Here is a 16,817-nt window from a genome sequence, read left to right as displayed (position 1 = left end):
GGGTATATGTAGCCTAAGGTGTGATGAAATAAAAACGACTATTGTTTCTGTCATAAAATGAGTACAAAAGGTACTTTTGAGAGCTGTTTTTCAAGTCCTGTCATGCCTGTTTTGACCCGAACGTGCAATTTGTGTAAAAGTCATCGTTGCGGGCAGCAAACAAAACACAGTAAATCGTGACGTAATAAACAGGACTCCCGATACAGAGTAGCATAAACGAGTCCTGTTTATTATGTCACGATTTACTGTGTTTTGTTTGCTGCCCGCAACGACGACTTTTACACAAATTGCAGGTTCGGGTCGAAACAGGACCTGAAAAATAGCTCTCAAAAGTACCCTTTGTACTCATTTCATGACAGAAACAAAAGTCGTTTTTATTTCATCACACCTTAGGCTACATATACCCAAAAAATGACGGAAATGTCTTCGAGCATTCCACAACCTCTTTAAAGAGTAAACTTTTTTGGTTTTTATAATTAGCTACTTTTCAGAAAGGTTGTTTTGAATTTTTAAACAGTTTGAATTTTTTGGGAAGATTTAGTACATCATGGACACCGCGCACAAGCTTATCCCCTCCCTCGATTATGAAAAAAAGAGAGTTGGGGGTCAAGAACACATTGCTGCCCACAGGCCTGGCGCCCATGCGAACATGCACATTCGGAATAAAAAAAAGTCATGCGTATGTTGCACTGTACGTGCACACACCAGCATGCGCACGCGGTGTTATCATTCGAAGTGATCGCAAAGCGCCATCTTGTGTTCATGTAGGTGTCCATAGTGCAGCCTTTGATGTGTACTGTGTAAAATGTGAAAAGTTTGGCCACATCATTAGCAATCACCGAAAAGCAGAGAGAATTAAAATTAATAGTTTGGCAGTATTATGGTGACATTCCGTGATGTATCAGAGTTATCTAAACTACGAGGTTTAAACGCAGAGTAGATCAATTGAAGCTTTGCAAAATGTAACTGACAAATTTATTGTTGAAAAGTTTACTTGGTTTGAAGATAGTAATGGCAATAAACTCTGTGAGATTATTCTTTCTGGCAAGAAAACAATAAAAGGCGGCCATTTCCGTTAGTAGTTGGTTTGTAATTTGGCAAATCCGTGAATGGGTGCGGGCAAGCGTTGACACAATGCACACGTGCACAGGGTTGATATTATTCATCGGTTCAGTGCGTGACATTGCGTAGCTGCAATCGACTGAGAATGTGTCTCGGATGCTGATTTCGGATGCAATGCAGAACTTGACTCTGCAACTTTTGAATTGAAATCGAGCTCCTAGAATATTGTTTTCTCTGAATATACAGCATTCACTGAGCTAAAACTTCATGAGGTTAGTTGTTAAGCACCCGTTTTTATATTATGAGCACTTTTGTTGCTTTCAACAAAAGAAATACACGCATGACAAATGATCTACCCTACCTTTAAAGCATCTAATAGTTGCATTATCTTGTTATACATGTACTTGTAAGACAGTTTCAATTACAACTTATTTTCTTTTAATATTGGTTTCTCTTGCTTTTTATAAACCAAAGCTTGACTAAACTTACTTTTCAACCTGGATCCTTGCTCAGGTTTCTGGAATTCATGAGATCATAGAGAATCTGGTTGAGCAGGAGAAGGACATTCTCTCCACCGAACTTACTTCCTCTGATACTGTTAGCGTAATCAACAACGTCAACACCATAATTCAGGTACAACGGCAACTAGTTGAATGCAAAATGCACATGCGCTATGTTTCAGGTGTATATCTCTGAAAATAAATCATTTAAGATTTGAGGCACACTTCAGTCTAGGTTTAAGACTGACAATTTTTCTTTTGGCCACCTTGTAATAGTATTCATTTAATTATTTAATATCACAGGATCAGAGAGTTTTTAATTTCTAGCGTATTCCATAATATACTCAAATCCATAGTTGTTGCAGGTGGTCACTTGAAAATGTATTATATTGTGCATGACATTAGCTGGTTCCCTGCAGTTTTTTTTGTTTAATGCAATTTTTGCCCCCCCCCCCCTTATCGGTGTTATTTGTTGTTTTGAGAAATTAGTTTTTTTGCCAACCAAGGGTGTTAGCTGATGTTAAATCTTTCAGAAATAATAAGATTTGTTTTTGTAATTTCACCGTTAGGGTATGCTGAAAGAGGCCTGGCATTTGCGACAGTCCAAGGCTCTTGTTTACCAGTCTCTTAGCAGGAATGTCTCCAAGCCAACATTGCAGTACATTCCATGGACGGGTAGGTTATTCTGTGCAACATCATCGTCTCACTTTAGCCCCCCTTTCCCTGAACCATGCCATCCCCAGCAGAATGGCAGTTGCTAAGCCTAGTTTCCATATCTTCTTCTTCTGTCGTATGTTCGTAGACTTGCAGCTCTATCAAGGTGAGCCAGGCCAGTGTGTCGTCGTCCAGGTCTATCCGGCCGCATTCAGTTTCCATATCGATGTTAAGCTTATGCAGACTGCGCAGACAGTGTGCGGAACCATCGGCAAAGTTGAACTTGTGCCAATTGCCTACGAGTTTGCGTCTGTCTGGGTTGGCGGTGACATTCACGGATGAAATGTTTCCATATGTCTGCATTGCAGTTTTGGTCTTGTTTGCATTTCTCTCTGCATTTCTCATGTTGATTTGGAAACTAGGCTTTATATGTGAGATGTCCGTGCAAACTGAGACAGAACTGGGCAGAGGTCGAAATGAGGGTATTATAGGAAAGAGAATCAAATTCTCCTTGCAGCACTGTTTGATCCCTTAATCAGACACACTGACAAGTTCAGACTGTTTAAAGTTTGCATTTATCGACGTTCAAGTTTTGTAGTTGTGTAACTGAAAGATGCCAATATTCTTCCTTAGCACTTTTATTCCACAGGTTTGGCACTATTTCTTTAAAATGTGTGTAGAAGACATATCAAAGATTACAAAATGTTAAGACAGCCACATTTCACTGATTAAAGGGAATGTACAACATTTGCTTTTGCTGCAATATTCAGAAATAAATGGATTTGGAGGATTAGTATGTTATAGCAAATATTGTTAAAATGACTTTTTTTCACGTTTGGGCTTGTAGATGCTGGAAAAGCCAAGAAAACCAATCATGTATTTGCAGTCTGGTGACCCCACTTATAAGATAAAACGGAGCAATGAATAGACTTTCGGGAATTAAAAAGTCAGAGAATCAGTCTAGCAGACTTGTACCTCTTCACAGGTGTGTAATCAATTGCAAAGAAAGTACGGAAAAACTAATAATGAAAAATTCGGAGCAATTTTTGAAAAATAGCCAGTTTTCTCCAACGCTGAACGGCCGACCAGCGTTGGAAAAGTACCATTTTTCTTACAAATGTCAGCACATCAGGAGCCACGATTTTACAGGATGCTTTAGACTGTCATTCCCCAACAATCCAGTAAGGTATTTCGCGATAATTTGATCATTTCGTTTTGTGATGTTTGCAAATGTTGTATCTTCCCTTTAAGTGGTTTTCATATAGCGATCCACTCACAGTGTGAAGGGATGTGTGACATGTTTGGTTTTCAATACAAGAGCGATTGCCTTCCAATATATATGTCCAGTATGAAGTCCTGTTTTGTGTCTACAATTATGAAATGCAGTATTGAACAAATTTTTAACTGTTTGTGTTTTTTTTTATAATTTGCAGCATCTACTGGACCAAAAGGGATCAGAAGTCTTTTAGTGCAACAGGTATTGAAACATACCTCCAATAAATTCAAATAAAAATGTTACCGCATTAACAATCAAAGCGAAAAGGCTGTACATTACATTCTGAACTGAGGATAGATGGAAAAAACTCCTTGATTTATTGACAACATTTCGTGAAAGATCTTAAGTTGTACCACATTTTAGTGATTAGTAAGACGTAACACTGATGCATTTGTGCTTTAAATATGTTCATTTTTGTCAGAAGTCCTTAAATTTGAGACTGTGGCGTAATTCAGAATTAAACTGTTGTATCAGCGATGTTCGCCACAACCAGAAATGTCAAAACCGTTTGTTAGTGGCAAAAAGTTTTCAAACAATCGATCAAACAGAATTTCAGAAAAGTGAAATGTCTTAAAACATTGCAAATTACAATGTACATTTGAAATATCTGAAATAACTACTAAGACATGTCAAATGCCTAAATCATTGGACCCTACTCGTGTTTCAAAAATACGGGCCAGTTGTGTCTGAAATACAGGCCTTTTGACTTTAGCAAAAGCATGTTAGAGTTTATTCTTCTTGATGATGATATTTTTTTCCCCCGTTTGTCTTCATTCAACCCTCACCAAGCACCGAGTGACCATAGAGCAAGGAATCCCCAACGGCGAGGATATCCAATCGCGGGGCGCCCTCTATCAGCAGATCATGGAGCTGACGGACCTGATCCTGGAGGGGTACGTGACTCAGCTGGAGTCCATCGGCTTGGGGTCAGGAGAAGACAGCTCGCAATACGAAGAGCTGGAACAGAAATACCAACAGGAGAGACATGTACTGATTATGCCACTATGTAAGTCAAAGTGTGTGAGCTTAAATTTACGGTTATTGTTTCAATTAGCTCAAGCTAGTCCACCTTAGGCCTGTCCAAATTACTTCACTTTGGCTTGACAACAATTTTGCCACCATCTCAAGATAGTCCTAAGCCGCGTCTGAAATACTTTGCTACTGCTTCACAACAAAGGCCAAGTTCGCGCAAGGACTATAGTTGACCAATGGTTAACTAACGTTTGCCCGAACTCTGTCTAGTCGACGGTGGTTGACTAGGCTAGTCAACTATTTGGAACCAGCCTACTGGGGTTGGTTGCTTCGCTGGTAACCAATAGCCGCGCGCATTCATAACGCTAGCAGAGAGCCAGGATCCAGAAGTTTTGGGATGACATTTTGACCAGCGTTTGACTAGAGACGTTCGCACGTTGCTATTAGTGCGCAGGCGTAAGGTACGTCACAAATCAACCACTAGTCGACTAATGGTCCTTGCCCGAACTTGGCCCATGTTTGCCACCATCTCAAGCTATTCTTAAGCTGCGTTCGAAATAGCTACGGCTTTACAGACAATAACACGTGTGTCTATGGGAAGTGACTGCAGCCGCTTCCATACACACATGTGTAATTGCAAGTCCTACCCAAGTAAATTGAACATGCCCTTGATTCTAGCGGTCCTAGATCCTTCAGGTTCTACCACAATGGTTTAAAAAAATGTGTGATCAACATAAAAGAAGATGTACCCTTAACTTGTTGACTAAGTAGAGATTACAATGTTGTGAAAGCTGTGCAGTCAACCTCATACTGGTTTAACCCGTAATTCTCCTAAAATTTACAAATTAACCAGGAATTTTGGGGAGATTTTGAAAGAGTGTGTTTGAAACAAGCCACTATAGCTTTAAGTAGTTCACGTGGCACAATGTCTTTTGAAACACAAAGAATACTGCATTGGCCTCCTGCACAGTGGTGGACTTCTGTCCTACCAATAATGTTTGAGTGAGTTAGGGTTGATTTGGGTTTGGTTGTGATCATTCAGTGGAGCAGGGTCAGTACGAGAGAGCAGCGTCCCTGGCTGAGAAGTACTGTGACTTTGGCATCTTGGTGTCACTGTGTGAAGTGACTGATAACGAGGAGAGACTGCAGCGATACATGAACCAGTTTGCAACCAAGGTAACTGTTCATTCAGTGTTCCATGCCAGAGTTTCTACCGCAGAATGAGACTTTTTCACCCCCAAAAAAGTGCAAGCTAACAAAACTTCTCTCAAATTCTCTCAGTGCGAAGATGACTTTCTACTTACTTTCACCTGAAATTTAATAGTTCCATCAAAAAGTTGAGATCTCAGAAAATACTGGGAAACTCAGCAATCAATTTGTTCAAACATTTTCTTCAATGAACAAGAAAGAGGTTGTGGGATTTGAATCTTGACCATTTTCTTTCTCACAAGCTCTAAGCGGCACCAATCAGTGCTTGTAATATAAAAACACAGCATTCCTTTTAAGGTATTAACTTATATTTTTTGTTTTTTGTTCTTCAGGGATTTTCAGATTTCGTGTTCAAGTACTACATGGATGAAGGTAAGATTAGCAGCTGAGTTATTCATGTTCAACTTATCGTGACTGTATGGTCTCCATACACAAGTACCCCCTCCACAGTTTACAAAGAGAAAGTTGGGGGAAGCCACTGTGGGGTGCTGTGGTCCAATGGTTGCGGTGTTCGACTCTTGCGCTGTGGTACGTGGGTTCGAAACCTGACGGGTAACATGGTGCTTGTGTTCTTGGGCATGACACTTTACTACAATTGCCTCTCTTTACCCAGGAATGTAAATGGGTAGCTGTGAAAGGTAAAGACCAAATTGCGCTGATCTCGAGCTGCTGCAGAAAAAAAATGGTCTCATGGCCTGATAAACAGGGATAATAATTGAAAAACGCTTTGAAACCTTAGGTATAAAGTGCAATATAAGCACCACATTATTGTCAACTTGTGCTCAAGCGAAAATGCTGCAGGTTTTTGCACATTATAATATAATTAGTCTTGTGTATTTCGCTCCATACATGTGCAAACCAGTGTGCCAGTGTTGCAGCTGATAGTGCATTTCCATGAGTACGAGTACAAGTTCCTTGCCATGAGTGTGAGTACTTTGTCATGAGTATGACTACGAGTACATGGTAATTTTTGTCCATGAGTAGGAGTAGGAGTACGAGAACAAGTATGAGTACTTTCCACTGGTAGGAGCAAATTCTAATGTATCACGTGCTTTCAACATGTTCAAGGGCATAATTTTGCTATAGAAGCCTCCCAAAAGTAGAAACTGGTTCTTTTCCTGCATGAAACTCTTAAAATGTTTTGCATTTGCAAGAGTACGAGTACCTTGTCATTAGTACGAGTAATGACTATTTTTTTGCAAGGACAAGTACATTTTCACAAGTAGTGGTACATGAGTTCGAATCCTGACCGTGGGAACATGGTGCTTGTGCTCTTAAGCAAGGCACTTTACCATTATTGCTTCGTCCTTCGGATGGGACGTACATGTAAAGCCGTAGGTCCCGTGTGTTGTGTAATGCACGTAAAAGAACCCAGTAACACTTATCTCTAAGAGAAGGGGTTTGCCCCGGTGTTTCTGGCAGTGGCTGCAATATGCGCCCCAGCACCTTGTCAACCCTTATAAGGTGCTACATAATGGGTCTCATATTTCTCATATACTTTATTTACCTTTCTTTAATAATAGACATAATAACCAGCGCCTTGAGTACCTAATTGTTGGTAGATACGTGTGCTATATAAGACTCCGTTATTATTATTATAAAGTACGAGAGTACGAGTACCAAAAAAACGTACTGTACTTGAGTATGAGTACGAGTGCTAAAGCACTACAGTGTTTACACGTGGTGTGTCCCGCCCACCAGATACCTTGCACTAGTGGTGACAAAGCGCTAACTGCTATGGAGTCCATAGGATGTCTTGTATCTCTCTAAATGATAAAGTAATTGTAAAACTCAGAGGGAATTATGTTGAATCTTTGGAAACTGGTGAACTCATGTTTAGGTCATGCTAAACCTCAGATTAGCTACATACTGGATTATGGCTTTTTATCAATGTCATCTGAACAACACTTTGACAATTGGGGAGACAGTGAATACAGGTCTGGACCATTCTATTGGTATGGTATTCTGGAGGTTGCAGTTTCAAATAATGTTCAGTCAATTTCTTCATTCAACCTTATGTTGATATAAAAGCTGATGGAGCCCACTATATCAACTGTTATCTGATGTCGGTAATGGTTGGGAACTACCCTCAATACAAAAAGTATTCCGTACAGAAAGGTTGTATCGACTCTTCAAAGGAGGTTTTGGGTAATTAAACCACAAATAAGAGCTGGGTATCCGCCATTTTCAGCAGGTTTTTTGGGTACTCAGGTTTCCATCCCAACCCCAGTCACAGTGTATTAAGGAGCAACATTTTCTCATTGTTTTGGGTTGGTTTCTTTTTGGACAGGGAAGCGTGGCAAGCTGTTATCGCAGCCGTTCTCTCAGCATGCTGAACTGAGCGAGTTCCTCCAGGCCCATGATCACCTGAGCTGGCTCCATGATGTGCAAGTCAAGGACTACATCAAGGTACAATGTGACTAGTTCCAACACTGCCTGAATCAACGGATGTGATGAAGCGAGTCAAAGACTCGAGTCGAGTCTCAATATTGATGACTCGACTCGACTCTTTTTATAAAGGACTTGACTTGACTCGAGTCACTGTGAGCAAATGACTTGCCTTGACTGGAGTCTCTCATCAAAGACTCATCTTGAGTAGAAGTCTTATCAACACTCGTGTCCCAAATATGCACGGAAAAAATAAAAAAATTAATGTTATCAATGACTAACGACTGGTACAAAGTTACTAAACGTTAGCCTATTTTTGTGGGGTGCTTGATCCAATGGTTATGGTGTTCAACTGGTGTGCCGTGGTATGTGGGTTCAAATCCTGACGGGGAACATGGTGCTTGTGCTCTTGAGCAAGGCACTTTACCATTATTACTTTGCCTTTCAGATGGGACGTAAAGCCGTAGGTCCAGTGTGTTGTGTAATGCACGTTAAAGAACCCAGTAACACATATCGCTAAGAGAAGGGGTTTGTCCCAGTGTTTCTGGCAGTGGCTGCAATATGTGCCGCAACACCTTGTAAACCCTTATAAAGATGCTACATATATATGGGTCTCATATTTCTCATGTACTTCATTTACCTGTCTGTAATAATAGACATAATTACCAGCACCTTGAGTACCTAATTGTTGGTAGATACGTGTGCTATATAAGTCTCCGGTTTTATTATTTATTACTTCACGTCAAGTTTTAAGCTGGCAAGGCGCATCACATACAGATAGACTCCTACCTTGTTGTGTCACTGCACACCTCCTACAGGTTGAAAATAAGAAAGTCAAACAAACAAATGCTAAATCCTTAGCCAATCTCTGTCTTGGTTTGTGACACTTCATTAGATAGTGTTCAAATGTCAGTGACTCGAATTGACTCAAGCAAAAAAAATTGACTCGACTCGACTCGAGCACACACTGTAACTGGACTCGAATCAAATGGACCTTGTTGACCAACTGACTAGTCTCAAGTCACTGCCTTAAAATGACTCGACTTGACTCAAGTCGCGAAATTCAGTGACTCGTTTCAAATCTGGAATATCTATGATGTGGAGTCAGAAAACGGCCCATGAGGCTTGTATTTATGACACTGACATGGGGTCAACTTGATCTAAATAGTTAATTATAGTGTAGTTTTAACAATCATCCAGAATCTGGCCAAACCAATCTCTGCTTTTACCTCATCCAATCTACTCAAAACAAAAAAGGGCTTAAAGCTACAGTCCATCATTTGTAATTTGTGCATTTTGTTCTTTGAAGGAACAAGAGTTCAAAATCTAATGAAGGATACTGAGCAACTAACCTGATGAAGTTTCAGCTAAGCTTTAGCTGTACATTCCGAGAAAAACAGCATTCTAAGATCTCAATTTCAAATCAAAAGTTACTGAATCGTGTTTTGAATTGTTTTGAATTGCAGCTTTACGCGACGTCGCGCTCTGATCCGACGAATTATAACAACCGTGCGCGCGCGTGCGTCGTTCCAATACTTGCGCGCGCTGCGCTGAATAACAAAACGAACTACTAATTTAAATTTTCCTACGGTGCTTCTTAAGAATCACCGTTGGAAATGCCTTCTTTCGTTGATTACTTCAAAATGACAGCTTCCCAGAAAGAATAATTTCACAGGGAGTTTAGTTCCCTTACTATCTTTCAACCAAGTTTGTTTTTCACCAATAATTACGCCAGTTACTTTTCGGATGGCTGCAAATGATGGACTCTAGCTTTAAAGCGTCATGTTAAGTAACAGTAATAGTTCCTAGCAAAAATGCTGAGGTCTAGAAAGGATGCATATGTTTAAATTTCTTTATTCATTTCAAATTCAATAGGCTCAGGGAACCCTGAAACGGTTGTCTGCAAAAGAGACGCTATCACTGGCAAAGAAAAAGGTATGTCTTCTTGCTTAGTTTCTCAGATTCGATTTATTTGTTCGTTCAGGTTCAGTTTATTTAATGCCTTGGAAGAAGAAGTGATCTGATACACCGTGCCTTCTTGACATGAGACATGCCCTCTGAGACATGCACAATAGGGAACAAAAGATTGTTTATATCTCCACAGGGCAATTTCTATGTCTCCACAAGGTTTTCACGAAAAAGATATATTGGATTTTACTCAGAAACTAGGGATTTCCAAGGTATGTTGATCTGTCGCAAATGGTAGAGTTTTAAAAAAGGGATATTAAGTCCGAATTTCAGCCAAGGAGATTAATTCTGGTTAAAATAAGAGCATTTTGAAACTGTACTTTCAAACTCGAAAACTTTAGTACACGAAACAAAGAAATGTCTCCACAAGGATACAAATTTCAGTATGTATGTGTGTCTCTGGACCACTTTTGTTCTTCTGGGATAAGAGGGTTTTTTCAATAATTTTGTAAAAACATAGTGTTTCTTTGAACATAACTGGTTTTTGACACCCCCACCCATCCAATGCATTAATTTTAATAAAGCCCTGGGCGTTGGTTCCGACATTTCATTATACAAATTTCAGAATTCTGTATTTTTCTAAAAGCTGAGATGTTTAATAAAGGTTTTTTCCTATTAACCTAATGGTATGATCGTTTTTGCTCAGTGCTGTCCACAAGCTTGCCTGAAAAAAAATCACAAGCTTGATCTAAGCTAGTAGGACTATAACAAAAGCACGAACCGCACCGAGTATCACTATACATCTCCAGACATAAGGCCAAAAAAAAAAGTCTCCGGTTTCTGGTATGGAGCTTGCCCAAAAAGTGGTGCGGCGACGCGGCTTTTTTTTTTTTTTTTACCTTTTTTTTTGCTTCAAATGTCGGCTGATGACTGCAAATGGTGCCCGACTAAACTTAGTGCAAATATTATGGGAGACCAGAGAGGCCACATAAAGCTTATTCTCGATCATAACCCCATCTAAAAACCGTTAAAATTGTGCAGCAGCAGGATTCCAGTCAAACCAGCGAGTTTGGCGGTTTTGAGACATCATCTTTCATTGAAAAAAAAACTTTTTCATTTTGCCGACGCGCATGGCTACGGCGACGCGCGCGCATACCAGAAACCGGAGACTTTTTTTTTTTGGCCTAAAATAATTACATGAAATAACACTCTGCCCAATATGTTATAATTACTGTTTGGGGGATACTACCAATGAAGTAACTAATCATGTGTTGTTGTTTTTTTCTGTTGTTTCAGACATTACTGAGTCTGAGTAAGTTGACTGCATTGGCTTGTGATGAGGTTCCAGAGGCAGAACTTGAAGGTATATTCTCCACTTAGTGTGTATCTAGTCATAAATAAGCTATTTATAGAAATGATGTAATCCCTCTTGAAATCATTCACAACTGAAGTCACATTTATGTCGTCTTCAGCAACATGAACATAATCTTGTTTCAGAGACACTAAATCTGAACTGAGCTCTCTAAAAAAAATCCATATAATTTTAAATAACTGGTAATAGGAACATTTTGTTAATTTCAGGAAATAGTTAATTATTTCCTGAAATTAACAAAATGACTATGAATTTCAACACTGTGAAAATATAGATTGCAATGAAGTCGCCGTGAAACTTTTTTTCACTGCCAAGTAAGCTCATTTTCACGATGCCAAACTGGGCCCCTCAGCAGGGGATAAACTCACTGCAGTTTCATGGTGTTTTTACATGGGTCTTCTTGAGGTCCAAGGGTCTATTGTTATTCATAACTGTACAGCAGGTCCAGCTTCCCTCCACTGAAGGTGTGAAAACCACAGATTAATGGTCTGATTGACAGCTACACTTACTACCCAATGCCCACTGCCCAAGTACACAAAAGCTACTTACACCGCGTTCCCACTTGAATTGGAAAAAGGTGGATCAAGATCCGGCATTTTGGTGTGATCGTTATCTTACCGCAACGAAACCGCAAGTCGCGTTCCCACTTATGCTTGATCCACCTTTTCGTACGGAAATGTCGGGTCCGAAAGGTCACTGAGTTCGGAATTACGCGCGCTCTGTGGGAGTGCCATTGTTGCATGGTTGCATGCTAGGCCAGGATGGGTTAGTTTTCAAACAGCACTATCAGAATTCACAGACAAAAATTAGGCGAATTCACCAACATAAATCACGGATCCGTAGAGGATCCGTGCGTGCATAAATTAACAGGTGAAATCCAACAGAGCCACTCATTGTGTGACATCACGGCAGAAACCAATGCATCGATAAGGGATTCCCTGGTTCTGAAGCTTCTCATTGGTTAGAAACGGTCACATGATGTACTACGACATCAATTTTCAATTTTCTATAATCAATACTTCAGATTTGTCACCTCCGTATGTACCGCGTTATCGGCACTATTCTTATCGCATACTCGTAAGCTTTTCCATGATTCTGTGCCAAAGTGAAGTCTTTTGGTGAGTGCGGACTCAGAGTCATTTATGGATGGAAAAATAAGTAAAATTTCAGGAATGAAAAAGGTTTAGTAATGGACGAACACGCAACAAAAATAAGGCCTATAGTGTAGTTTTAGGATACCACGTGCGCTTTTGCATGCGCGGTGCTAGCCCGTAGTTCAGCGGTTGTTTATTGTGCATGTTGTATACGCTGGAAATGTTCACATGAGCTACACGCCTGAAAATGTGTTTCTTCGTTCATGAGACCGCAACATTTTCGCGCCACTCGTGCACCGGGCGGATGTTAACAGGTCAAATTGCCGGATCAGATCCACCTTTTGCGTTCCCATCTGATCGTGATCCGGCAATTGCCGGATCTGATCCACCAATTGGGGGATCTGTATCCTGGTCCAGAGGTGGATCAGAAAAGGTGGATCTGATCCTGATCCACCTTATAACGGTTAGCGTTCCCACTACACACAATTGCCGGATCTGATCCACCAATTGGGGGATCTGATCCGGCAATTTGGCAAAAGGTGGATCAGATCCCCCAATTGGTGGATCAAGTGGGAACGGGGTCTTAGTGTCCTCCTACAAGTATCCAACACCCTGTTTATTATGAGGGGGATTAGGCCCCAACTTGATAAACTGCTCAATGGATTAACGCAACCACAAAGTTAATAAGCTGGGCTCCACAGAAGGCATCGCTGCATTTTCACATTTTACTTGACCTTAACATGTCCTTGTTATGTGATGATTTTCAGGGCGATTTCACCAGATACTTCGCAATGACATCGCCATGAAAATAAAATTCACGGTGAATTCATGTCAAACTATATATTCACTCCAAATTCAGGGTGTTGAAATTCATAAGTTGTCAGTGAAAATACTGCATCAGTCTTCGTTTTGCAAAAGTAACCATGAGTCCACTTTAAAAAAAAGGCAATTTGTTCAATATGATGCAGACTAAAAGCACATGTAATTATAACATGTTAATTTGTTGCCTCTTTCTGTTTAAACATCTTCCTTCAAATTTTGCATTACTAGCAAGAAGCACTTTAAAGTTTTAAAAGTTTGTATAGCAGTAGTAGTAAAGTCTGTCCCGAGCCAATGTGGCTCATCAGGCCGGCGTTTATCTCCGGTTTCAGTTGCATGAAACAACTGAGAATATCTCTACTTCCCCTGGATGGGATGCTAGTCCATCGCAGGTTACTCCCCAGCTAATGCCGGTACCCATTTATACTCCTGGGTGGAGAGAGGCAAGTGGGGTGAAGTGCCTTGCCCAAGGACACAATATATGACCAGCGGCTGGATTCGATCCCCGGACCCTCTGATCATGAGTCACGAACCCTAACCACTAGGCCACACACTCCCCTGTATACTCACTAGGTAACTTGTCTTTACTAAAAAAAATACAACAAATATAGCATTTCTGCATGTTGTTTGTGCTGTACACCTCAATACATGACAGTATACTATATTTTTTTCTGACAGATATTAACAGTGAATTGGATGTTATACTACACCAGGAACAGCTGCCTAAAGAATTAGTTCAAGTAAGTGGAAGTTATAGATTAATGTGAAAGAAATCCACCTGTTATCTGGTCACAAAGATTAGTTTTTACTTCAGTCTACAGTTTGGACGAATTTTTAAATTGTTATTCATATCCGGTTTCGTGTGTTAAATATCAATGAGTGTATTTTGTGCTTTTGGAAAAAGTAGCCAGATGACTATAATATCTTGTCGGTAAAAGTACCCAGATGACTGCAATATTATCTTTGATGTTGTCCTCATCTGAGCATTTCAACAAATTTCACTGGTTCCCGCACAATCAAGGGCACACAGTACTCATGGTTGTTAACCAGTGAACAGAGCTGTAGTACGTTTTGTCAACAAAAATGGCTGCTTCGAACGGTGCGAGGTTTGATAACTTTTAAAGAACAGAGATGCAGAAAATACACTGAAGGCCACAAAAAAGGCAGTAAATATTCTGAGAGCCTCACAGTTGTCAACCAATCAGCAGACTGTATCACGCAGAACCGTCGCACGCGGACGCAGCGTGCAGCTGGGTATACGCACACTCGTGTTAATCACAATGGCAGCTTCAAGTGGCACGAGAAGTGCTTCGGAAAGCGAAGAATGTTCGACGAAATTTGAGAAATAAAGACAGCGTCACAAAACTTTTTTCTTGCAGATTATTGTCAGTCTGATATAAATAATAACAATATTAATATTTGTTCCGGGGGGTACAAGAATATATTGCACTCACTATAACAATATTGCACGAGTCGAATATATATTCTTGTATATTCCCCTCAAAGCCATCCAATATTATATAATTATTGGTTGCGTTAGATGAGTTTGATTGTGCTTTTCTTATTTTGTAGAAAATGGAATTGTTCAACAGTGAGGGGGATTTACCAGTCATTGATCCCGAACAGCTAATCTGGGTAAATTGCATGTTTGTGTTTATTTCATTTTCTATTTATTTTTTACGTTTTTTTTTTTTTTTAACTTGAAAGCTTCTTTTTTGAATGCATAATGGTGTGAATTTGTTTTTTACAGTTCCAGTTCTTGTGATCACAAATGTCATTTCCACTACTTTTCATAGGTATATCGCACAACTATTTCGACATAAAAAGTCAGGGATGACATTTTTTCCCCGGATTTTTCCCAGATTTGTAGATTTCAGAAAAGCCTAAGCCACTGGTTCGTTTCCATCAAAGGTTTATAATGAGGAATTTCTATGGGCAGTTTTTAAGAGTGTATATTAACCCTAAAAGGGCCGGGGGGCCCCTCTCAACTTTTCCGCGATAGCCTCGAAAACATTTTTTTTGCGACCCGAGCTGATATGACTTTTTAGCCTCGAGCCTTGCGCATCTTTTGATACCAAAAACATGAAAATTTGACCACGGGTTGCCACGCAGCGAAAAAAATTTGCCAGCGCTATGTACTGTGAAAACTTAATGTTCCCATACGTTGTGTACACAGAGCAGAATTACCATTCGTACATATGCATAATTAATTAGCCATAAGACATTTTATTAACTCTTAGACATATAGTCATGAAATTTCTTGTGTATGTTCATAAAGAGTTGCTCTATGCATGTACCGAGTTTCAAAATGTTTCGTCACTCTATGGCCGAGATCATACGGGGAGGGCGCGGAATCCCCCGCCCGCACCCCCACCCCCCCCCCCCCCCTCATGCATATGCATGTACCGAGTTTCAAAATTTTTCGTCACTCGATGGCCGCGATCATATGGGTAGGGCGCGGAATCCCCCGCCCCCCCCCCCCCACGGCTGAGAGATGGTTAAAATAACCCGGCCCTTTTAGGGTTAATGTACATGTATGCTTAAAACTGACCCTGTGCTGCTCTGGGAATCCGCCAAATATTTTTTTTTTTTTTGAATTGTTTTTATTTCCCCCAAATCTCACCCCTGAATACAGTAGTACACTTAGTACTATCAAACCCATCGTAGAAATTAATGAGTGATCTTTTGAGTAAAGATCATTTTAAAAGGAACAGCTTGCAATTTAAGGTCTAATTACTGATAAAATGTTCAGCTTGTGATTATTAAACTACATTACTTAGTTTCTTCAATGAATCGCCTCAGGGGTGGGGGGATGGGGTATGATAGGTATAACTTTCTCAGGCATGCATCTTTTCCTCAGATCTGCTGATTTCCTCGTTTTTAAGTTGTCGTGAATGCCATTACAAATTTAACAATACTGTACAAAGTCTTGTGCGGTTTGGAGTTTCCTCGTTTTTTCTAAATTCCCAATTGCATGCCTGCTTTCTTCATGCATAGTGCATTTTGATTCCTAGGTTTCTTAACCTTTTTCTCGTGTGAGCAGTTATACATCAGCGAGAAGAACACAGATGCCAATGAGTTTGACTTTAAGAAGGCTCTTGACCTCCTACAGTATTTACCCAAGGTAAGGAGGTACTAGTCTCCCTCCCAGTCTGGTTTGGGATGTGTTTCCCCTGCCTTGCAAGCATGGGTAAGCTGCCTCAACAGAAGAGGGGAAAGTCAACCAGAGAAATAAACCCCCGTCTTGGGAATTCTCGCACTTTTAATTCAAGAAATTCTGAGCATACTTCACGCGTGTGCATTAAAGTTTGAATATGCATCAGAGATGAAACTTTTCCGATTTTAATCGGAAATCCGACTTTTTGAATTTTCCAATGAAATTTCCGATTTTCTTACAAAGTGTCCCACAAAATTCAATTTTGTAACAATTTTTTTCACAAAATGTCATTTTATTTCAATCATAATTTCGAAGAAAAGTCGATGAAAAGTCGATGGAAATGCACGTTAAAATCATCGCAAACGTAGTTTTAATCTCTTTTACCAGTCGTTATTGGAGTGTTTCA

General features: G+C 40.1%; 1 protein-coding gene across 1 annotated transcript in view; it reads left to right on the top strand.

Moving 5' to 3' along the window:
* The window catches only part of LOC119740797 (nuclear pore complex protein Nup133-like), a 45,592-nt gene that overhangs the window by 22,254 nt on the left and 6,521 nt on the right, over nt 1-16,817 (top strand). The window contains exons 19-30 of the mRNA XM_038216224.1: nt 1,576-1,695; nt 2,132-2,237; nt 3,650-3,693; nt 4,282-4,498; nt 5,507-5,640; nt 6,006-6,045; nt 7,964-8,082; nt 9,937-9,996; nt 11,266-11,332; nt 13,933-13,994; nt 14,827-14,889; nt 16,298-16,378. Coding sequence (XP_038072152.1) covers nt 1,576-1,695; nt 2,132-2,237; nt 3,650-3,693; nt 4,282-4,498; nt 5,507-5,640; nt 6,006-6,045; nt 7,964-8,082; nt 9,937-9,996; nt 11,266-11,332; nt 13,933-13,994; nt 14,827-14,889; nt 16,298-16,378 — 1,113 coding nt within the window. The remainder of the gene's footprint in view (nt 1-1,575; nt 1,696-2,131; nt 2,238-3,649; nt 3,694-4,281; nt 4,499-5,506; nt 5,641-6,005; nt 6,046-7,963; nt 8,083-9,936; nt 9,997-11,265; nt 11,333-13,932; nt 13,995-14,826; nt 14,890-16,297; nt 16,379-16,817) is intronic.

Source organism: Patiria miniata, unplaced genomic scaffold, assembly GCF_015706575.1.
Source record: "Patiria miniata isolate m_02_andy unplaced genomic scaffold, ASM1570657v1 HiC_scaffold_5, whole genome shotgun sequence".
Lineage (NCBI taxonomy): Eukaryota > Metazoa > Echinodermata > Asteroidea > Valvatida > Asterinidae > Patiria > Patiria miniata.
Note: the sequence above shows the minus strand (reverse complement) of the source record. Positions and strands in the feature narration are given on the sequence as shown.